The 24,696-nt window shown below is 35.7% G+C and overlaps 1 protein-coding gene across 4 annotated transcripts in view; it reads left to right on the top strand.

Annotated features, from left to right (window-relative positions):
- Nucleotides 1-24,411, top strand: part of septin12 (septin 12) — a 54,246-nt gene extending 29,835 nt beyond the window's left edge. For 2 of the 4 annotated variants that reach the window (XM_087808733.1, XM_087808737.1), the window contains 9 exons: nucleotides 13,039-13,389; nucleotides 14,688-14,816; nucleotides 19,497-19,578; nucleotides 19,660-19,797; nucleotides 20,629-20,746; nucleotides 20,821-20,916; nucleotides 21,085-21,181; nucleotides 21,582-21,633; nucleotides 22,582-24,411. In XM_087808733.1, coding sequence (XP_087664859.1) covers nucleotides 13,039-13,389; nucleotides 14,688-14,816; nucleotides 19,497-19,578; nucleotides 19,660-19,797; nucleotides 20,629-20,746; nucleotides 20,821-20,916; nucleotides 21,085-21,181; nucleotides 21,582-21,633; nucleotides 22,582-22,747 — 1,229 coding nt within the window. In that variant the 3' untranslated portion in view covers nucleotides 22,748-24,411. Of the gene's footprint in view, nucleotides 1-4,046; nucleotides 4,169-6,116; nucleotides 6,256-13,038; nucleotides 13,390-14,687; nucleotides 14,817-19,496; nucleotides 19,579-19,659; nucleotides 19,798-20,628; nucleotides 20,747-20,820; nucleotides 20,917-21,084; nucleotides 21,182-21,581; nucleotides 21,634-22,581 lie in introns of those variants that run through there. The other 2 variants (XM_087808736.1, XM_087808734.1) reach the window with 2 other exon arrangements.
- The last annotated feature ends 285 nt before the right edge of the window (nucleotides 24,412-24,696 follow it).

The raw sequence follows: 24,696 nt of genomic DNA, 5'->3' as shown, positions 1-24,696 counted from the left end.
AAGTTCGCTGACCCCTGCTTTACATTTACACCAGGGCTCCCTCTGGTGGGCACTGACAGAACAAACATAGAAGTACAAACGAACATAGAAAAACTTGTTTTGTAATTCATGACACGGCTTCTGAAGAGAGAGGAATTCGGCCCAGAGCTGCTTCTGTGTTCAGCTGCGGCGAAACTTTCCAGGAGAATTTGAGCCTCCGGGCAACAAAGAGGTGACCTGTGTCCCCCTCATCCCTCAGATGAACCTCGGTGTGGCCCACGCCCGCCGCTGGAATCCAATCATCTGTGATGCCACAGGCGTCGGTGGAAGCTCTCGCCGGCTGACAGAGATGGACACTCGCGATGGGGCTTCTAGATTGAATGCCTTCCCAGCAGAAGCTGACTTTAGGATCTAGGAATTGCTAGTCGGGACTTGTGGTCAGATCCGTCTGACAGGTCGGGTTGATGGATGAGTCACATTTTTAAATATGTTCTTCGTTGACCAGCCCTGGGCCGTAAAGGATTCCACAAAAAGGACTGAGTCACTGTGTAAAAAAACACAAAAAATACTATCAATATTAACACTTTGATATGGCTACAAATTTTTTTAAAAATTCACAAAGACATTACGAAAGGAAAATGTGTTCTAAAAGAAAATTAGTATTAAAAAGAATTGTGACTTTAAAGAAACAATGATTCTTGATATATAAGATTTATTTTATAATTTTGATAGTTTAACATGCATAAGAGAAAAAACAGTATCTTAAAATATGCTGACGTCATTGCATCAAAATATATATATAAGATTCAGATTTTATTGAAAGATTTATAATTAATAATAGTAATTTAATAAAAGAATGTGGTTACTTGGAGAGTTCATATAGAGAAGGTGACTTTAAGAAAGTGAGAATAAAAAAATTAAAAAAATTAAGTGAGGTTTCATTCAAAAATCTTCTAAAGTCCATTTATTATAGAGTATATATCGCCATCTAGTGAGCTCTGCAAGTAACAATACTGCTTTATGAAGCCTTATTCGCCTCTTTAAAAAAATGTATAATAAATTATAATACACCATGTAAAAGGTCAATAAAAACTTGAGTTCATTAACATGTAAAGTGCGAAGATCACGGCAGTCTAAAAAATAATAATAAAACCTCCCACGGACTCTGAAATGGTAACAAGAAAAATAGATTTGTTGGTTGAGCTCAAAACGCTCTCGGACCCTCAGAGGCAGCAACCATGGGAGGAGAAACGAGGTCTAAAAACAGTGAAATCCGTAATAAAACCCATGAAAAACAAAAACAAAGCAAACCTAATTTTCACACGAGAAACTCTAAAGTAATGACATCAGTAGATAGAAGTTTGTTTAGTCTTCATCAAACACACACAAACACACACACATTACATACAGTTGCCGACAAACTATCAAACAAAGAGTAAATCGTCTTTAAAATAACAATTAAGTATTACCATATTGTGAGTCTGTTGTAACTCAAAATACATTCTTCACACTTAATTATTATTGTTATTGAACTGTTATTTTATGGTGAAGCAACCTTGAGTTTCTTGAAAGACGCTTTTAAATAAAATTAATTATTATTATTATTATTATTACACAAACCCTCTGGTTCACATTTTAAACAAAACAATTTTTTCTTGATTTTCCAAAAACACTTTTTTTAACAGATGTGTATCGAGGTCAAGTATAAAACATCCTCAGTGGTAATTGTTGCGTGATCTTTGCACAAATACACTTTTCAGAGATGCTTTCTCCTCCTCCACCGCTTGTTCACCCCTTCACTATCCATCCTTCTTTTGAACAGCTGGGACTGATCATCGATCACAGCTGCAGTGACTCACCAGACAGACCGTCGTCCCTTTAACTTTAGTTTTTACACTAATGCTTATGTTGCCTTGAAAAACTAAAGCCACAGCCGAGACTACAGATTGGTCCATGCAAACCTGTTGTAAATCTGAGTGGAATAATATTAATTCAAATGTTGTTTTTCTTCTATGAAATGAATAAATAATGGGAGAAAATCATTCAATAAATTGTGGGGGTCAGATCTTGCCATGACTGTCACTTTCTCTTCCATTAGACTTTCCAGAATGTCAATCTCAGGGTTCATCTCAGGATACAGTTGGCAAAGGACACGCCGGGTATGAAATATCAGATCCTTCAGCGTTCTATAAATATAAAGCCAAGGCTCTGTCAACAGATTACTTGATGAACCCTGGCTTGAGTCATACATTTTAAATGAAGACGATTGTAGGAAAAATGGAAGTTGAGGGATTGGGAAATAATTAAAAATTAAATTGGAGAAAGTTGAAATAATCGAATAGATTTGTCTGAACTTTAGTCGTAATTATGAAAAAGGACTGCTGTCAAACAGATTTCGACAAACTTACTTAATGAAAAGCATCACTGAAATAAAAGCGAATAGTGAATCATGACTGTATACATTTATGCCATGATTAAAGCAAATATGAAAGAAAAAAGATAATTTCCAAATGTTACTTATTGCTGCTTTAACCTGTAGACACTGTATTGTTTTCTACAAACTTAACCACACATGTGGATTTTTCTTGATGTTTAACCTTTGGACTGTACCTCAGATTCTACATAAAGAAATTGCTGGTTTACAAGTGTATTAAAAGTGTATTATTTGTTGTCACAAGAGCCATAACAAAGTCCCCAACAACTCAAGCCGGGGTCGATACCATAGATATTTTAGTTCATGTAGAATCAGATGCAGTAAAAACGCATTGTCCCGTAGCATCGTTTTTGGGGGTTTTTCGGGAGAATGTGTAGGTAGTCTCGTCAATAACCACTAGATGGCGAAAAATAGCATGTTTTGTACATGTATTTTGCTTGTTGTTGTTAATAGTTTTTGCTTAAATATCATGTGAAACATATTACCAATAACTATTTGTTGTCTGAATATTCAATTATAAACCTCCAAGTGTTATTAAATCATGGTGAAAATCTTTAATCTTTAATTAGATCAAAGTTCAGACATATTTTCTATTAATGGACACATCAACCACAATAATCCCTTTGTTTCGTTCTGGTCACATAAAATAGAGTTAATATAACTTAATAAAAAAACTTAGACAATATTAGGGTCATACTATACAATATGACTCCCTGGCCTTTTTATTTTTATCATGAAGTCTGATGACATTAGTGGTTAATACCATTCCTGGACAGGATATAATGAAATAAGGAACAAAGCGCAGTGACCCCGGTCAACCATCAGGCTGGTTTATTAATGTTACTCAGAGGGAAAAGTCCTACTGCGGTCACTTTCTTTTCGATATCAATCTGTTATTTTTTTAGTTTGTTGTTTCTCTTATTGAGCCTCTAGTCACGTCACACTTGCCGAGCAGAGCCGTGGTCGGTTCAAATTTCCCAACAGTAATGATCACATAAAGTACCAGAGAAATCTTGCCTTCTCCTTTAATTCATGATATGACTTGTTTTTCTGACAATTGGGTAATTTCATAGCAACTAAATTGTGATGAATCTTTATTTTTCATTTGTGAAGTTGGTGATTATGAATATGTATGAACCAATTCCATCTGTATTTGTTTAAAAATAGTACTTTTTCTGGCCACCAACCTTCATTTAAAAAGACCAAACTGAAGTTTCTGGACAAGTGTGTGGGTAAACAAAGAACTCTAATTCGGATGTTTACAGAAAACACTTGCAGGGTCAAGTCACCGTCGTCTCTTTGCTTTTTATGAGACGACGTGAGCAGAAATCAAAAAAGCAGATCAGAAACTAAAACTGTTTTCCAGTCTTCACTTCACCTTCTCGGTCCGGAGCTGGTTACACAATCCTGCTAAGAGACGGAGAAACAAACAAGCTCAGCAATAAAAACATAAACTTCCTGATAGTAGTAATAAAAGCGGCGGATCAATGGACTATTCTTATTTTCCTTTCAGTTATTCGCCACTCTTACATGAGAGTTATGTTGTGGAGTCGTTGAATGATTTCACCAGGAAACCCTTTACCCCCAAAAGGGCAGGAAATGCATCATCCTCTGACACACACACACACACACACAGTTACCAACACACAGTTACCAACACAGCGTCACGCCCCTCTCTCACACACACACACACACACTCTCAGATATGACATCCTGGCTAGTGTGTCATTGCTGACGACTGAGTCTCCACACCAGGTAAAGACTTACTTTTCCTTCTTTTGAAACCCTTACATCAGAAAAGAAACAGTGTTTCCACACACACTCCAGTGTCTGTGTTTGTAGTTCTGTGTTGTAACTGTGTCTGTGTTGGAACTGGAGAGGAAAACAAGTGAAAACTAGTTTGAAAGGTTGTTAAATGTGTGTGTTGGTATCTCAGTAGCAGAAAAACACCATCAATTATTGATTCTATTTCATATAAATTGAAAGACCAAAGTAAAACTTGTGAATAATTTGATACTTATGACATTTTAAAATATAATTAAAAAAACTTTTTTTTTTTTTTTTTTTAAACCCTTGCACACTTTTCTAATTGAATCGTCTCTGGATATGTATTTGCAAGACCAAATTTTTCCTTATTAAGAATAAGAAAATAGACATTTGTGAAAAAAACTAAATAAAATTGTTTGCAGAAGTGGTACAGCACCACCCTAGCTGGCACTCATCATTGAGACTAATGATGTCAGTTAAACGACAGCTAGTGTTAAAACCCAACCCACTGCCTGACTCACTCTTATGTTTCAAATGTTGACGTCTTTCTCTCCAAGATGCAGTAAGTCTCTCATCATGACCAGGTTTTTAACTTATTACTTTATAAAGTTCTCCAACATCTGAGATCCCAGCGAACGAAAGGCTACAAGAGCGTAAGTCCATTATGATGTGATAATGGCTTCACTCCACCTCCAGTTAGCTGTAATCATGCCCGCTTTGTTTATACAACGAGTGTAGGTGGAGACTTATGGGATTGATGACGTGAAAGTGTTGATGCTTGACCAATTACATCAGAGTGGGTTTGGTTATGGTAAACAAGTTGTCATCTCAAGTGGGCGGGGCTTAAGCACATTTTCTACCAAAAAAAAAAAATTAAAAGAGAGTTTTGTACAAATAGTGGGTAAACTCCATCAAACGCAGAGGGAGAGGAAGATCGTTCCAAAGCATAGGAGTAACTTGCTGGAAGGATTTCTCTCCTCTGGTCCAGAAGCGTGTTCAGAAACCATCAGTAGATTCTGATCCACAGACCTCAGAGCCCGAGCTGGGGTGTAAGTCTGGATCAGATCACTGATGTAAGGAGGAGTCTGACCATGAATAGATCTGAAAGTAAGAACCAGAATTTTATCTGATCCAGAAAGAAACTGGCAGCCAGTGAAGAGTTTTAAGGATCGGGGAAATGTGAGTTCTTCTACTAGAGCCGGTCAGAATTCTCGTTATGAGTTTTGTATTAACTGCAGCGTCAACCCTTACCAGGTGATGTAGTAATTCAGGAGAAATTAGTGAGGACGTTAAACAGTTGAAATTAGCTAAAAGTGAACCACATTTTTATCCCTTTATATGAGTATTCTTCCCCCGATTAATGTTACATATTTATTGAAGCCTTCTTGACTAATCTTGGTTCTCACATCGTGTACCAGATGCTTTCTAATGCTGAGCCGTATCAGTTCAACTTGACCATGAAAAAGACTAAAACAAAAGTCGCAGCTGCACAAAGATACTGTCTGCAGCTCCGACTTGACTCGGTCACTTTCCCAGACCCTTGACAATAAATGCACAAAATCAAATATAACACACAAAACAGATGGTGTTACATCAAAACTAACCCCTCATTGAAGAGGACTGTTGGGAACTCCAGACGTTTCAGGACCATTCTAGGCATCACACATGGACATTAAGGACATGACGAACGGCATGATGGGAGTTTGGTCCCAATGGTTGTTTTTTTTGATCCGGAGCGATATTTCACCCGGCGGGGTAAATGAGTGTGACCGAGAGAGAAGGGAGGAGTGAGAGGAGGCCAAGGCAGGAGGCATATTCTTCCTCCTCCTCCTCCTATCAAGGATTAGTGGAAGCTCCTTGGTTCCATTTGCATGTGAATGGATCCCGGTGCTGCTTTTAGCCTCCAAACACCCCCCCCCCCCTCCCTCTCTCCCTGGCCGGCCTCTGCTGACATCAGGGTGCACCAGAAAGTCAGAGAGGGAAACTCTGCAGAGAGCGAGAGAGTCGCAGCACCATCACTAAGGAACAAACACAACAACGTCTTTGCTAGATTTCCTACTTGTAAATGAAACAAGGTAAGATCGTTTTTTTTTTCTGTGGGGTTGCTCAGACCCCGGCGTGGGGTAACAAGAGGGGTTCCACTCCGGCTCTAACAATGAGCCAGGACTGGTCCACTTTGGCGGTCAGAAAGGGGGTGCAGCAGTGGGGGGTTTGTTAGGCCTCGCTGGTGGATTCTCACAAACATGTTGAATCAGCATTTGATTCTAATTTATCTCTATCTGCTGGTCACGCACTCGCGGACTCTCTTCCGGATTCAGATTTCTCTTTGCCGAACCGTCGCTGTTATGCAATCTCATTAAGTTGAATTAGCTTCAACAGGCACATTGTGACTGCTGCGTTTTTTTTAAGAGCTCGCTCCATTTGCAAACCTGCCAGGAGTTTCTCTCTTGTTTTGGTTCAAGTCGGTGGATAAGACGTTGTCCGGACAGGAAATAATTGGGGAAATGAACAACCATTTGTTGGAGCTAAAGGATTTTCTCCCTAAACTTTTATATCATCATATAATGACTGCAAATCTTTGCTTTTATTATAAATAAAAACAGTATTCTTGACAAATTACCTTTGGTACTGTTACAGATATAAGTATTCCTTGAATAACTTTACACCCATAATTTTAATTTATATTTTAGTTACCTTGAACTTTTAATTTTAAATAAATATTCAAAACAAGTTTGCTTAGCTTTCCGGTTTAATCCTTTCCCAAGAAAACACATTACTTTGAGTAAATAAAGCGCTTTTGTACTCAAGCACTCAAAAACATTTCTTATTTTCTAATTATAAAATGTTATTCAATTTAATTGAATGATTTTAATGATTAAAGTGACAGGGTAAACTAACAATTCATATAGTTAATGAGTAGAAATACAGTCAAAGTTTATTATAAATGTTTAAATATGTGGTATATAATATATATATATATATATATAATATTGTTTGATTGGTATACCACTTTTATTTTTAATTATATTTAGAGGGTAATGTCACATTAACAGTGTTTGTTTTTTTAATGTTTTCATTTATTTTTGATTATTTAAAAAACGATTTTAAATAAATAGCATCAATTCTAAAGAGGTTAATAGTCAATTATTACCAGTAAAAGTATGTTATGATCTTTCGTAAGTGTCATAAAATAATACAATATTGTCATTGTATACATTTTCACTTTTCTCAATTTCCAGCCAATGTTTTATCACTGTTTATAAGATGTTTTTTAAAAACGCGAGCTCATTTATTATCATTTCACACGAAGCGTCTCTGAGTCGTCATGTGGAACAGGAAAAGTGATGGTGTGGTTTCTTCCTCCTCCCATGTTAGAGGAAGTGAGTTGACAGAAGTCAAACTGTGATACATGTGGAAGTACAGCTGCTTTCAATGATATTGTCCGTGAGCTCCAGTGGTCTGGACACTGGAAGTTAAGAAACACGCTTGTTTAAATTGTCAAATCAGGCGATCTTTTGACACAAGTATAAATCTGTCATTATGGAAATACAAGCATGCTTGAGTCAGTACCTCCAGCCTGAGTAAGTTACTGTTGCACCTTTAACAACACACTTGTAAATCATCGCATGAATCATGAGTGTGTCATCGGTCTTGTCTGGGGTACAGGTGCACTGCTGACGTGTGTTGCGACAATTCGGCAGGTCCTGGTCTGTCACCAACGATGAGTTGGCGAGATCGGTTGGAACATGTTAGACAAAAAATTCATCATCGTATAACAGTAACTATAGGTTGTTTTTGGTTTGCCTCATTTTTAACCTTTATCTTTGGGGGGCTTTATAACAAATGTGTCTGTGCTATCCCTTGTGTTTTCTCTGCATCAAGGTGAATGACCTCCATCCCTGCATATGTATCTATGGAAGCCAGAGGCAACACAAGGGATACCACAATTACATTTGTCACCTTGACCCTGGGATAACATAAATAAATACCTGAACTGTCATCTAGCTACACATGAAAATACTTAATTAAAACTGATATAAACATATTTATAATACTGAATTTGTCTCTAAACGCACCATCTTTACTAAACGCACCATCTTTACTTAAGAAATAATAGCTAAAATGCTAAGATAGGGGAAGTTTAGTGTAGAGTCTCATTTTCCAATGAGGGCGGAATGATCCAATGCTTTTCTAGATGAGAACCATGGTCTTAAGCTTAACATAGTTTATCCTAAGTACGCTCACTTTAAGCTGAATTGAGGTTAAATGTGAAAAAGCAGTGACAGGAATATCTGGAGACCATTTCAACACTGGTTGTAAAGAAATGGTATCTTATATTTAAAGGAAATGTAATTCAAAAGCAACAATAGTCTAATCTTAATGTCAATAGCAATAGCTTTACTTCATTATTTTTGCATTTCAGCATTAACTGTTCATTAAATTAAATGTATTATTAGCTTAGCTGAGCTTACTACGCAAAGCAAAGATATAACCCCCCAAAAATGTTATAAAAAACGTCTTAAAAACCTCAATCTCTCCTTTGACTTTGCAACATTGTATCCTGCACTGTATAATACAACCTTGAGGCTGAGTAAATAAACATGCGGCTCTTGAAATCAGATAACCCCGACACTGGTAAACACTTGGGAGTTGCTCAGCAATAAACAGAAGGAGAGTAAACAGAAGAAAAGTAGGCCACAAGATGCATGTTAGGTTAACTAAATATTGGGAAATTTTACCACAGTTTTTTAACCACAAAGTCTGGATAGGACAGTAGTATGGTGGTCACCTCGTGACCTTTACTGGACGAAACTAGCCCCTAATTCCAATCTACGACTGCCTTTAATAGCGCCGTAAGCTAGCTTACATTTGATACATTTTAGATGTTTTGGACTCTAGATTTGTGTTTCTGTAATGGATGATGGAGCCGCTCATGTTCAGCTCTGAATACGCAAACAAAGTTATCAATCACTTTTTAGCCAATCATTTATACCTTTGATGAATGCGGGGTTTTCGTCTGAGCCCACCCGCCAGAGGTGTGACAACACTTGATTCCTCAAAACATTTGTGTTTACAGAAAACAATCACTTTCACAGCTCAAACGTTCCGACGTGCGACAACTGTCTGCACCTCCGAGCCTCGACGTTTACACATTCATGGAGGCATTAGCACCTCTAAAGACGACGAGGGACGGGGTGATCTGGTGGTGGTCGAGGGGCTATCATCTGATCTTTGCATTCATTTACTGATGGTAGGAACTGGTGGAATCACAACAAATCTGTTGCTGCAGTGGTGGATACATCTTTTTATTTCTCAATTGTACTTTAATAGTTTTTAAGCATCAGACGGCAGTTTTGAACTCTTGGGTTTCCTGTTGTGCAAAAAAAAAATGGAAATGTATCTAAATCCTTGGGTTATCTCAGGGTCAAAGTGACCCGAAGGCCCAAAGGTAAACCACCTCCACCACTGCATATGTACAGTATTTCTGGAAGCCAGGGAGGTTGTTCAACTTTACCCAGAAGCAATGCAAGGGATACCACAAACACTTTTGTTTCCAGGCCCCTGAGATAACACAATAAAAACACAAATAAAGGTTTCCTGACTAGATGAGGCATGGACGACACATTTCAGGGTATAAAATCCACTCAAAACAGGAATTTGAAAACTAAAAATTGCTGTTAATAGAAAACTCTGCAGCGAGAATTCTGACTTGCTCTAGTAGAAGAACTCACATTTCCTCAATCCTTAAAACTCTTCACTGGCTGCCAGTGTCTTTCAGGATCAATTTTAAAATTCTGGTTCTAACTTTCAGATCTATTCATGGTCAGACTCCTCCTTACATCACTGATCTGATCCAGCCTTACACCCCAGCTCGGGCTCTGAGGTCTGTGGATCAAAATAATAATGACCTTTATCTTAACTTTATCATGAAATTATTTGGAAAAACTTTAAAGTAGGACACATTTGCTCCTTATGAATTTGCTTAAGTTGTTTATAAGTTTCAATAACTTAAATTAATTTTGTTTTATTACGTTGTGAATTTGCTTAAATTGTCTATAATAAAACTGCTCAACTAACTTCAACTGTTGAAGTAAACGTCTGTTGAATATTTGTCCAAGACGACTGTTTTTTTTGCTTCGCTGGGCTGCTGTAGTTGTGAGAAGAACTTCCAGAAATCTGGAAAGTTAATTCCACTCAGTTCGTCCTCTGTCTCTGTCGCTGTCTTTCTTCGTATCTTTGCTGTGATCACACAGTATTTGCTTTTCACATCCATCTCTGGTTATTGCTCACTCTAACTCTGGACGTCCATGTTTGGGTTTCACATGCCCTTTTTTATTGCTTTCAAGTTTGACACGGAAGTACACTGCCTTGCTACTTTACGCATGCATTTAGATCTTGTAAGTTTGTCAGTTTACGTATGTCTGTGATTTACTAATAATCATATTGAATATTTACGGTTATAAATAAATATTATACAGATAAAATAAGGCCAAACAAAAGTTTTTAACTTAATAGCTAATCGATGCTTATGTTGTTTTTTGTGTATGTTATTATAATATTATTTGTGCCGTGGTCGACGTTAATGTTGTTTTGTTACTGTATTATTATCGTTTTCAACTTTGTTATTGTCATTGTTGGTTTACTTCTTATATGATATAATTTAGTTAGTTGTGTAATTGTTGTTAGTTATTTCATGTACATAAAGGTCAATTATCGTCAGTGCCGCAGATTTGAGAGCGTTTCAGCAGTTTTTTCCTGCAAATACTTTGATCTTACATGTTCTTGTTTAATGTTTTTTCTCTATTTAAATGTCTTCCATATTAACTATATAATGAAATCTATAGAATGAATTAATCATTTGCGGTGATGATCTTTAATCTGTAACCTTATGGCATTTTACAAATATGGTGTCCTTTGCTCTGCCTGCAAACTAGGTTTTTATATGGAGGGTTGCAGGTTTGAAACCCCTTGAGCGAGTTGTAACTATACAACGCTAGAACATTGTTTTCTGTGTTTTGGAATTTCATTTCAGTGACGTTTTTATTATTCTCTTGAGTAATAATGAAGTTTGTGTCATGTCAGTTTTATCATTCTAATTCCACCCAAACTTCAAATACACACATTATTTACCGCCTCAAAGATGCCGTTGTCAACTGTATCAAAATATCCCAGTCTGACAAATACATCACGAAGATGTAACGACAGCATTTACTCTGTCATTAAACAAAAAACTAAAAAACCTTTTCTCTCCTGGTCTGAAGCAAGAGACACGAGGTTGAGTCAAATTGCATGGCTGCTCTTTTGTATATAAAACGGTTTCAGGTGCCTCTTGAAAAACAATCATCTTGTAAAAAGTTGCGCCACAATTTACAAATGACTTCCAAAAATAACCATCTTTTTAAAATAAATAATATAAAAGTACATCACTCCACGTTCGGATTTTTTTTTTTTTAAATAAACTAAGTTTACAACTAAGAGAAAGGCCACTATTTAAATGGAGCAGCCCTGGAATAAAATACCATCATTTTAAAAGTGCATATTATAGGTACACTGTTATTTTGGGTCAAATGACACCTTTAGTTACAGCAAGTTAAACATGAATCTTTTGTTTTGCTATTTGAACTGCTATTACTTTTTAGGACATTTTACTTTACTTTAGGTACCTGACAAATAAAACAAATACATGCGATAACATGTAGAGTGAAAGCAAAAAGCAAAGAAACAAATAAATATGGAAGAGTTTTAATAAAAACACCTTAATAATAAAAAATGGAAACGTGTGCGATTTGACTTTGTATATGAAAATTTTTACACAATCAAAATAAGACTTTGAATTTGGAAAAAAAAATCAAAAATTCGGTTCAATGCATTAATAAATTCAGCTTAAAATTCAATGTATAAAAAATAGTTTAAAGAGATATTCAGCTTAAAAAATGTAATTAAAAAAATTAAAAATAAATGTAAGCATTAGGTTACACTGTGATGTCGTGCAAAGATCACGCGTGTTTCTACTTCCTGTGACCTGCTCCTCCTCGGTTGCCCGGATGTTAACACTGATTTTTTTTTTCACACCTGAATTTTTGCTTACGTTGATATTTTTGTACAAAATTGTTCTTTTTTTTTACATTAAATAGTTTACACTGAATATTTTTCACACGTGAATTTATTCATGGATTGAGACAAACATAGACAGCAGGTGCTTAACATTTGATGTTTTTTTGAGATTTAAAGATGCTGTAAAATTTAAAAGTTAATATTAAAAGTCACACATTTGGTAACATAAGAGAGTGACTCATATTCTTTTCATGTCCACCGAACACTGGTCTCTGCCCTCTGCTGTCCAGGCTCATGAGGATTAGGTTCATTTGCTGGTTCATCGGTTTATTTTTAGCTGATTAACTTATTCCGACCAACACTTCCATGGCATGTTCTGGTTGTGTGTGTGTGCGTGTGCACGCTTGTAGTGTGTATGAAAGTGTGACTGAGAGAGAGGACACGTTCCATAGAGTCCCACTCGTGTCAGGCGACTCTTAATTGTGATGTTTATTTACATTACACACACACACACACACACACATACGTCAGGGAGTTCTCAGGGGGATTGATGGTGACACTCAATCCTCTTACAGCACGAGCCAGACGACACCACAGGCCAGACTACACACACCTACACACACACATAGTTACTGTAAGTAGAGGATTCTGCCTCTCTTGTGTACTGTTTGTGTAGAGCCCGATTTATTGTCACCTGTACGTGTGTGTGTCGACTCACGCGTGGTATAACTCAGCATCCTCGATGACTAAGCCACAAAGGTTTATTTTAAAACCCGCCTCAACTTCTCTCTTCTGTCCCTCAGTCACTCCCGCAGAGTTGGAGCCCGATCAGCCCGAGCAGATGGAGGAGCGAGAGGAGCAGGAGCGAGGCATCGCGGGGGACGATCCCGCCGAGAAGGCGACGCCGGAATCGCCGGAAGTTTCGCGCACCAACGGCTTCCAGGCCGAGGCCGAGCCGGAGGAGAAAGAAGGGACGGAAGAGGACGAGATGAAGATGGAGACGGAGGAGAAGCCGCGTCTTCCCGTGCCCGGCCTGGAGATGAGCTACATCCGTGGCACGGATTTGTTCGGCTACGTGGGCATCGAGGCGGTCCTGGACCAGATGAGGCACAAGACCATGAAGGCGGGATTTGAGTTCAACATCATGGTGGTCGGTGAGTGGGGCCTTTGACCTTTACTAGGGACAATAAGATCTGACAAAAAAAAGAATTCATAGTAACATTAATTATTGCTCTTTAAAACCATTGAATCAGTTGTTCATGAACATGTCAGTTCCTCCAAACTCTGATAGTACTTGTGGAGGAAGTTCAGCGGTGAGTTGTGTATTTATCATGCAAGAAAATCTGCCATATTTACAAAAAATGCTTTTCTACTGTGTGGTGCATCTGTGGTTTCAGCTGCACACGCAAGTGAAGGTTGTTCAATGTTTTCACTCGTCTTTTACAAGGCAGAAAACGACTAATTATTTGAGAAAATATATACATTGCATACAAAAACTTTAACTTGTTTTTTTTATCTAAGTAAGTTTCTTGTAACACATTTCTAACAAAAAAGGTATGTCTTAGTTTAAAAAAAAAAAGTATTTCTCACTTCTCAAAGTATGTTTGTAGCTTATAGTTTTGTGATCTAATTTCTAGCATTTGATTGTAGGGGTATTATAAAACATAAATACAGCAATTATATACGGCAGCACCGTGTTTATTATTTTATTTTGATTTTCAAATCATATTTTACTTTTTTAGTATAGTTTTTTAATGGATTATAACTCAATGAAGTTGTGTAAACTTAATTAATTTAATTCTTTAACTAACAATTAACATGCAAATATTCACACCTACGAGACACCGTACGACGACTGAGGACGAGAGGATACAGTCGACTCAAACAGCTTTTATAGCTGATGTTTGGTCATATTTTGGTTTCAAAACAAATGAAAGTAGTTACAATTTAGTCAAGAGTCATGTGGTCTGTACATTTTGGAGCACCAGAGTCAAGCTCTCGACAATACTACAAATACAGTATATACTTGTTGCTACAGTATTGCAATACATCGTATTATTGGCCCTGTGTCGTGATACGTATCGTATTGCCTGATTCCTTCTGATACACAAATCTATATGATTTCATCAGTTTAATCCTACTTCTGGACTTCTTTACATTTCTTTTCCATTAACAGATCAATTCACAAATCTTGATTTTCTTTTAAATTTAGGATAAAGTGTATTTTCCTTTGATTTCAACCAATTTGTATTCAATTTTGAACTACGCCAGCCTGTATATGCACTTTCCTTAAAAGTTAACAAGAATACCTCATTAACATCCAGTCAAAATGAGCAAATATTTAAATAACACATGAAGTAATAAAACCAGATTTTTGTCATAAACTGGTGGAACATGTTCTGCTTTTCTGCCTAAACCTCGACTAAATCCTTCTTCCTGTGTCTGTCTGCAGGTCAGAGCGGTTTGGGGAAGTCCACGCTGGTCAATACACTCTTCAAGTCCAAAGTGAGCCGGAAGTCCTGCACACCCAACTACGAAGAGAACATTTCGAAGACAGTGAAACTGCAGTCAGTCAGCCACAGTGAGTCCACACACACACACATGCATCTACACACACACACATGCATCTACACACACACACACACGCATCTACACACACACACACATGCATGTTTTTATGCTTGGATCTGTTTCACTTCAGCTCTCACGTCCTGTTTCCATATGAATTTGATCATATTTTCCCATGTGAACGTTAGTAACCCTTGAGTTTAATCTTGACTACACGTTTGATTTAAAGTTACTGATTTTATTTTGACACATTTATTTCCCTTTTTTTGACACGTTTAGTTTGCAGTCATCAATGGGCCTCCGTAACTAATTTTGGAATCATCGTATGATATTGCGAATTCTTATCATTCAAATATATAATGTGCAAATAAGTGTTTGTTTGAGTAAGGTATTTATGCTTTTTAGGTGGAAAAATAAATTAAATAAATATAAATACATTGATATGGATAAGGAATTTCAACCATGTTTTATTTTATATTGATAATTAGTGTTAAAAGAAACAATATTTTTTAACTTCCCCCAAAAAAGGATGGAGGAATGGACAAACAAACTTTGCAATGATACAACAAAAATACAATGTCTCACTGTGCATATAGCATTCACACTCGTTTTGTCTATTTTGCTAAACCTCGGTTATCTGGTGTGTTTGAATGCGACACATCCGGGCACTTGTATGATGGTATCAGTCGACACAAAATACCTGAACATTCGCCCGCTTGAGTGTCTTCATTTTTGGAATGTTCTCTCTCCACGATAAACATTTCTTCCCGGGTTCCTGCATGGATCTTCGGATGTTTAAATAGATGTCAGACACACTGAACTGAATCAAAAATATTGAAAACAGGTGATGTAAGTAATGGCATCACAGTCTTCTGCTATTTAAAAATGGTCAAGGAAACCATTTTACTTAATACACAGCATGACATACTTACTATAATGGGGCTTTTTTTTTTAAATATCCAAGTTAACGTTGATTAATTTTGAAGTATATTAATTTTAATAATATAAAAAGCAGAAATACTTTAGATTGAAAACATTGTTTCTGACTCCCCCCGGTGTCAGAATATTTAACTGCAATGTTGCCTCAAACTGCATGGACATTTGTTGACAACACAAGATAACGTCTTTTTGTGTCAGTTCATGGTTAATCGTCCTGGTACCAACAACAATCTACAAGTACTTCATATTAAAACATTGTCTCTGAATCACGTGGACACTCTCCGGGGCGAGTCGTCCACGCAAAGTAACGTGGTTAAGAACAATTTGAAAAAGTTACTCAGTGATACGTTCAGTTTATTCTTTACTTTTGGTCAATGGCTGATATAAGTTACTCTACCCATTCTCAAGCATGCCAACTTAACCACCAGCAGGGTTTAAGAGTCTTGCTCAAGGAAATATTGACACAACGCATATACAGGTGGGATTGAACCGCCAACCTCTAAGTAATTCTTCTAAATTGTTAATTTGTAATGTGGATAATGTTGTTTTATTGCATATATTTGTACTATTATATTAGTATTAACCAAATGTACAACCGCAGTCCTTTATTGTTTAATTATACACTCCTTCCCATTTTGACACTACTTTTTATGAACAAAAGTACATGTTTATACTGATGTATATCACATGAATAATAGTTAAAAGCGTTCATTACAAACTGGGGATTGACTCTCTTAATTAAAGTTTTATTTCCGCGACAAATACTTTCACATACATTGAAAAAAATATGTCACACAAATTTTATAATAAATTAGACACTGGCCTTTAATCTATTAATAATTCTTAGATTCAATGGCATAGTAAAAATTCAATATGAAAAATAAACTTTATTTAACACTGACACAGATGGAAATAAATTCAGTTCCAGGATGTTTGACTGGAACACATGAATCTCTTCAGCTTGACATGAAACATGTAAGCAAGGCTCACTTTACGACAGGTTAAATCCTGGAGGAATTTTTCTGTCTTTCATATATTCACCTTTAGGGACAAAGTGAGGAGATTTACAGTGGTCTGTTCTTGGCTGCTCTTATCTCTGCCTGCTAACGATGGAAACTGTCCTGAAGGTCCAAATTATACAAGTGAAGCTACTAATATTGGCACAGCCTGGAGATACTGGGACCCCCCCACCCCACCCTGCCCCCCCTGTGCTTGGAAAAATGAATTTTGGGAAGTGAAAAACAGTTGTGCAACTACAGCTGTGGACTCCATTAGATACAAGCAAAATGTTTAATCAGATGTAATGATGTTGTCGGCAATCTCTTTTGTGACCGCTGACAAATAGACATATTTAAAAAGTACTCATTTTTATTCTTGTTTAGAAAACTAAAAAGTTGTTCCAGATCATTTATTGATTATTCAGAAAATAGACAAATGTTTGTACTTTTTTAAAGCCAGAATTAAGGCCAATATTGTTCATACCATACTGAGTCTACTGACTCCTTCAGGGACTCCCGTGCATGTCTTATTTAAAGTATATATATTTTAACTGTGTATTGTTTTTGATTGTTAAAGCGCATCATGACCATGGTCTAGAAAGGCGCTTTAAAAATAACCTTTACTATACTTACTTACTTGCGAAAAGTAAAATGTGGAAAAGCCCTAATAAATGTGTATTATGAGTAAATATAAATAAGTATAAATACAAAATAAAAATGGTTAGCTCTCAGAAAACTTTGTCAACTCTGACACAAAGCTAAATAAGTCTCTTTGTCTTCTTTGGAATGTGGTGCATTGTAGAAAAAAAAACACAGTCCAATTATTTTTAGTAGTGTGTACAAAATGAACAAGAATTTATGGCAACTCAAGAGGGACAAAATATTAGGTTCACTAACATGTAAAATATACATTACCAGCATTTAATATAAATTATGAATACAATGTTTAATGTAATGAAAAAAAAAATTGTTGTTGTTAAAATAGGTTTTGTGAGTCGTTTTGAAGAACCACGTCTTTAATGACACTCATAGAAACCAGAAGTTCTTACTTATTTTCTTAGGCCTTCTCGTCCCTGTGTTAAAAAAAAACAACTTTCGGATGTAATTAAGGAAATATAATAATAATAAAATAACTCAGATTATGCCTTTATATTGGATAGTGATATTGTATTGAAAGCAGCTGGATTTTGTCTAAATGTTAAATTATCCGTCTTTAATACTTTAAGAACACAGTTTCCTCATCCCACCTAAACAGTCTCAGGACACTTTACCTGAACATCCTTTTAAAAACCATTAGTTTGACTGAATGTGCTTACACCAGCAAAACCAGTTGCTTCACTGTATTATTGACCGGTCCGGACAGCTCTTGCCACAGTATTGCAGGTTTGTGAAGCTCCAAATGATCAGGTTCCCAGTGTCTGCAGTCACGCTTTCAGCTCCCAGCAGATTCCTGCGAGTTGACTCAACAATATCAATGAATTTCAATAACTACTCTGGCGCTCACACATGGTCGCACACGAGAGTGTTCTTTTTCTTGTCAGAATTCTCACTGAGAAGCAGGATAAAAATATCCACCTGCAACGCTTTGCTCCAGAATAACGGTATTTGGGGGAATTTAAGAATTTAACAGAAGGCTGGTGTGAAAAAAATATAACATTTTATACACCATATTATCAGGGGGAAAACCTTGTTTCCTCTTTTCAAACCTTAATACTTATGGGAAACATAGAGTTAAAGCAGTGTCAAGATCATTAACTAAGTTTTTAGAAGTTGTTTTTTCTCCTCTATGTTTTTTTTGGCTGACACCTCTAGGACTCACTAGACCAGCTCAAACTCTAGCATGCAAGAAGCAAACATTAAAACTCAAACAAGTTCACGTGGAACTCGTACATCAGTTCAGTTTCATTTATTAAAGGTTCATTGTAGCACAGCACTTTCCCACGGTTTGAGTCCAAATATAAAAATTGTGCAAAACTTACAAAAACCCTTTTCTTCCTCTTTGCTCAGGCTTTTGGTGAACTTTAAGATGGTATTGAACATGCGTTTTTATAGCTCTTTCGGGCTACATTAAATAGCTCCATAATAATATCATATTTAAAAATATCCATTTGATATTTCATTAGATATTTTTTTAATCTTCCAATTAAAATATGTACGACAATGAATAGGCCACCTTTAAAAAAAAGATATTGCCCAAAAAACTTTCTTTTTAGTTATAACTTAGATACTGTTGACACTTTTGTTCCTCAACTCTATAATCTGAACATACCAAATTATTTTTTATAGTGGGTTTTTTTTTTTCTTCTTCTTTTTTCATGGCTGACTGGATACACAATAGCTTTCATTCTTTGATACAAATGATAACTCCCTTTTATATTTTATAGTTCATTATTTATTGTGCAATACACATTTCTGTGTAGATAATTATGTGATATTTGCTGCTGATACTGTACACATTTCCCCATTGTGCGAAGAATAAAGGTTTAGCTTGTATTTTCTTAAAAGTATACTAAAACCAGTATGCTTCAAAAAAATGTATACTCTTGTTTTATTAACATTGTGAAATTAAACATGTATTCATGTTGATAGTCAATATTAAAAATTGTTGATTATATTTAATGAAACAAATCTAAACGATAACGTTAAGTGATAAAGCTATTTCACTTTTCCTCTGCGGCACTGACCTCTGCTGGACACTAGGGGTAATGCATGATTACGTTTGTTTTGCTAAGAGTTTTCTATTATTATTTTCATAGTAATTGAGGAGAAAGGTGTGAAGATGAAGCTGACTGTGATCGACACTCCAGGCTTCGGAGATCAGATCAACAATGACAACTGGTGAGTGGGAACATATTTGACTCATCCAGAGCTAAAAACATCATTAAAAATATGCTTCTTGTCTTTTCTAATCGTGTCCAGCTGGGAGCCCATAGTGAAGTACATCAACGAGCAGTACGAGAAATATCTGCGGGAGGAACTACACGTGAACCGGAAGAGGAGAATACCTGACAGCAGAGTTCACTGCTGCATCTACTTTCTTGCTGCCACTGGTCACAGGTCAGTTTTCTCTCAGCTGACGAATCCTTAACTCGATTTTCAATGTTTTCACTTTCATATTGTACCTCAAAATAAACTTTATATGAAAACTATATAAATATAAATTTGAAGTATACAAGTTATCCGTGGCTCTAATCGATTTCATATAATAATAGTCGATGTATTCGTCAAGGATCCATTTTTTTACACTCTACAACAGTGGCCTCTTGTGGACATATTAGGTATTTCTCATTTTTATAATAAAAATTAAAATAACATCCAAGTGTAAAATCATAAAAAAAAGAATAATAAAGTATATAAATTGGACGTTAAAAAACGGCTTTGGCTTATCAAACAAAATTATTTAAAATGATCAATTCATGCAAGTAATAATTAGATGTTTTTACCAATTGAAATAAAGACTCAATTTCAATTTTCACAAAGTGAGCATAAACATATTCTACATTTGTTTTTTTTGGAAAAAACAATACTAAGAGGATTTAGAAGTGTATCCTATTCCCTTTCATCATATTCGCAATTCTTAATTTAAAAAAAAAATTCTTTGCAACATGAACAATCTTAATTGGTCTGTACGACCAATGAATGTATGTCTTAACATCTTTAATGATTTTTATTTTATTTTTTTAAGGTAGATCTGAGACAGATGTTTTCATTTCTTTTTATTTTAAATATACAATGCTTTAAAAAAAACAATCTGAATTGCTTTTATTTAGGTTTTTGTTTTAAAAACAAATCTACATTCAGCATACATCAATAAATTTACACAATAAACACAAATTTAATGCTCTCTTAACAGTTCTTAAAGTTTTGACTCCATCTTTTCTAATATAGGTTACGTCCGATTGATATCGAGTTCATGAAGAGGCTGGGGAAGATCGTGAGCATCGTACCCGTCATCGCCAAATCCGACACACTCACCATCGAAGAGAGGCAGGAGTTTAAAGAGAGGGTGAGCATCACAAATAACACACCTGAATGTATGACCTTTTCTTTAACACTGTGACCTTTCCTGTTGTTTGACAGATAAGACAAGACTTGGCGGCCAATTCCATCCGTGTTTATCCACAGAAGGAGTATGATGAAGACCCAGAAGAGAAAATCCTTAACGACAGAATCAGGGTAAAGAGTTTGAGATCAAATATAGTCAAATGTGTTAAAGAATTCTTAGACATTTGAAGTTAATGCAGAGGTTTCAAATCAAGCCTCAAGGGGGCTTCAGACCTTAATGAAAAATATGTAAACTGACAAATTGTATTTGTAATAATCAGATGTCTGTTGTGTCTGCAGGAGAACATACCGTTTGCTGTGGTTGGAACCGACAAGGAGCACCAGGTGAACGGACACAAGGTTTTGGGTCGTAAAACCAAGTGGGGAGTCATAGAAGGTACGTTTACGTCACTCACACCTGGAATGAAACATCACCGCATTCTCAACTCATGATCTAAAGTTTGGCTCGCAGACGAGTGAATCTGGCAGCTGTTTCAATGCAGCCTGAAATTATCTCCGCAGGGCTTCATTTTCCAGTTTCATTTAACTGATTATTAACATCACTTAAATCACACGTTTTTTAATTCGTATTATTCAAAACAATGATTTGATTGATTCGCTAATTTATATTTACTGTTTGCATTATTAGTTTCTTTCATATTGTTGCTACAAAACTACAATTAAAATACACCGATTATGGTTTTTTTTTAAGATCTGTAATACATCTGCAAAACTTAAAGATGCTTTTAAAAATAAGAAATTATCCCTTTTTTCACTGTATTATTTTCCCCCAACAGTTGAAAATGTGGCGCACTGTGAGTTTGCCAACCTGAGAGATCTTCTTATCAGGTGAGTTTAAAACATCTAAATGTTAACTTTACAATGGCAGGTTCTGTTTTGAGTGTTTGTTTATTATTTAAACACCACCCGCTTTGAAGGCTGTTGTAATGTGAGATCTGTGTGAGTAAAAGTGTGAGTAATGTGAGAAAGAATGTCTCCCTAATGTGTAATAGTATATTATTTATTTATCTTTATTTGTTCTTCCAATTCGACCTCAATTAATAACACCCATATTGAAAACAATAAATCACAGTGTGACGCCAGCACCCCCTAGTGGTTTGTTAGAGTAAAAATGTTGTGTGAGTTTCTAAACACTCCCTATGCATGCATGGTTTACTCAAGACACTCCTGGTTTCTCCTTCCAAAGTCCAAAAATGTACAGAAGTTGATTGAGTACTCTAAATGTCTGTAGGTAGGGATAGGCTCCACCCACTGTGACCCCACATAGATATAATGTTGTTGAAATAATAAATGAACATAAAGCTGACAACTAGTAAATGTTATTTAAGTTAATTATATTTAGATTTTGAGAAATATTCCTTGTACTGCCAAGCAAAAAAAATCAAATGTTGAGTTAACAACACCGCATTAAAAAAAATCTGATTCTGATTAAAGCACCAATTCGTCAGAATGAACCGATCGTTTCTGGCTCCCCCCAGTTTTAGAAGAGTGTAACTGCAATGTAGTGGCTAATCCATTGAATTGTTGCCACATACCACTTGTCTATCTTTTTACGATACGAGATAAAATACTCAGTTTAATAACCAGTTTCTGGTTTTACCTTCCTGATACTATGACTTTAAAAACTCTCTCGATACTACACTGTCTCTGATTGACTTTTGGTCACATGAATCTCTCGATGAGTCGTACAGACAAAGTTAAGAATCATTTAAATAAAAGCTAGATGTTTGTTTAAACTTTGACAAATACACTTACCCGTTGTACCCTTATGTGCAGGTCTCACCTCCAGGATCTCAAGGACGTGACACACAACATCCATTACGAAACCTACCGGGTACGACGGCTCAACGAGAGCAACATCAACTTCTTAGAAAAGGGACTCTCTGATTGGCCGCTGGAGAATGGGACTGCTGACAAAAATGAAACTGAAAGTCACCTCTGATCCTGTTGCCACTGCTCCGAACCAGAGATGGAACACAGAGATGTTTTTTTTTTTTTGGTTTCCTTCATCAGACCAAACAGTGGATTAGGATTTTAAGGAAATGTTCTTTTGTTGTTTTGGGAGAACAAAGGCAGAGACAACGCAATTTCTGTGTTAAAGACTGCCCTGGCCTTAATGCTAAACAGTGATCCACAACAATATGTAGTCTTACTTTGAAAGTACAGTATATTTTGGAATACCTGTCAAGATTTTTATAGTGACATGGATGTTAATAGCTGTCGACACACAGTACAGAAATACGAAGTGAGGCAAAACATATCGCAACTGAAAGTTTGAATTTATTGCAAATAAACATCATATTATCATTACTTACAGATGAAAAACGCCATTTAACTACTAGAATGTGAGTTTTGTATTTTTTTTAATAAGCTAGAAGTATAAAGAACCTTTGAATTCAAGCATGACATTGTATTATTTTTTTTTTTACAAATTAACAATTTAGAGATCAGAGATCAAAACCGTTTTTTTCCATTACATTCTTTTCATGTTGCTAAAGGGTGTGTTAGCATTACAAAAGCTAATGTCAGCTTCTTTGTCAACAATATAACTCACACGTTTGCACATTTCAATAACTTACATTTTCATTACTTGTTTTATTTTATTCATCTCCAGCAATATTGTTTCATTCTCAATCATCCATTGTCTACTGTGATCTCTCCAACACAAGTGTGTTATTTTTTGTATGAATATATTATCCTGAAAAGTATTTGGTGATAAATATTCAATTTTAAAATGTTGCTGACATATGAAATAAAATTGTATACAGTTCTAAAACAAAATTGGTATAAAGTGATATTTGGCATTAGTGTCTGTTTTCTATATCATAACTGAATTTTAAAAGAAATAAATATCAATTTACTAAAGTAAATAAATTGTACAATTGGAGACTTTCAATTAAAAAAATTAAATCCAAAAAAACAGGCTCATAGTGTAATGATCATTTTAACAACAAAAATGCTGAATTGAATGCAGCAAAGGTAAGTGTTGTATAAGTCCCTTTAGACTTGTACTCAATGTCAACCTTTTAAAATACAAGAATTCAATAAAAAAAATGTTTTAATATGCTTGAAATAAAGATAAATGTCGTCATCCTTTCTAATATACTGTAAGTACTTTCACTGAAAAAACTTTGCTCTTATATAAAGAAAAAAATATATAAATGCCTTGAATTAATGTAATCAGATGTTAAACATGTTCATAATACGGAAGTGTTCGTCAGTTGAATTACCCTTTATGAAATATTTAAAAATCATAGAAGGTTCCATGTTTTTAAAAAGTCGACTTGAAAACGATGATCCACCCTAAGAAGAAACATCCGAATTCTTCAGTGAAAATATCTTCACCAAGCATCCAAACAGACATGAAGGTTTAATGTCAGAAAGTATAGATTAACTGTTTGACGCATCTCTTCGTTTGCATCTTGTCGCTGCGTTATTACTATTACACGATAACTGACTCTGTCATGTGCTATTGATGGAGTCGGGAGCAGCTGCCTCCGCTCTCTGTGCTCGTGTCTAAGGAAAAAAAACATGTATTAACAGTTACATTATTGTTTTTAAAAGTCTTTATGATACACTGTTTTGATTAAACTTGTCACTTTCTCACTGCAGTGTGAAGTTATTGTTGCTATAACAAACAGGTTGAAATGTTTATAAAACTATAGGTATAAAATAAATGTTTCCTATTGTTGCATTTTTAAGAAAAGTTCACATGCCATATGGTTTTAGTGAGAAAGACGGAGGATTTCAATGTGTTGTTCATGGAGTAGGCACAGATCTTTTTTAATTTTATTTTGGAAAGTGTCTTTAATAAACAGAATAGATGGGGTGGTGAGGAAAAGCAACACATACATGAGTGAACTGAGTTCCCTCTGGTAGAGAAGCAATATC

Source organism: Callionymus lyra, chromosome 15, assembly GCF_982586985.1.
Source record: "Callionymus lyra chromosome 15, fCalLyr1.hap1.1, whole genome shotgun sequence".
Classification (NCBI taxonomy): domain Eukaryota; kingdom Metazoa; phylum Chordata; class Actinopteri; order Syngnathiformes; family Callionymidae; genus Callionymus; species Callionymus lyra.
This window is presented reverse-complemented; position numbering and strand designations above follow the sequence as displayed.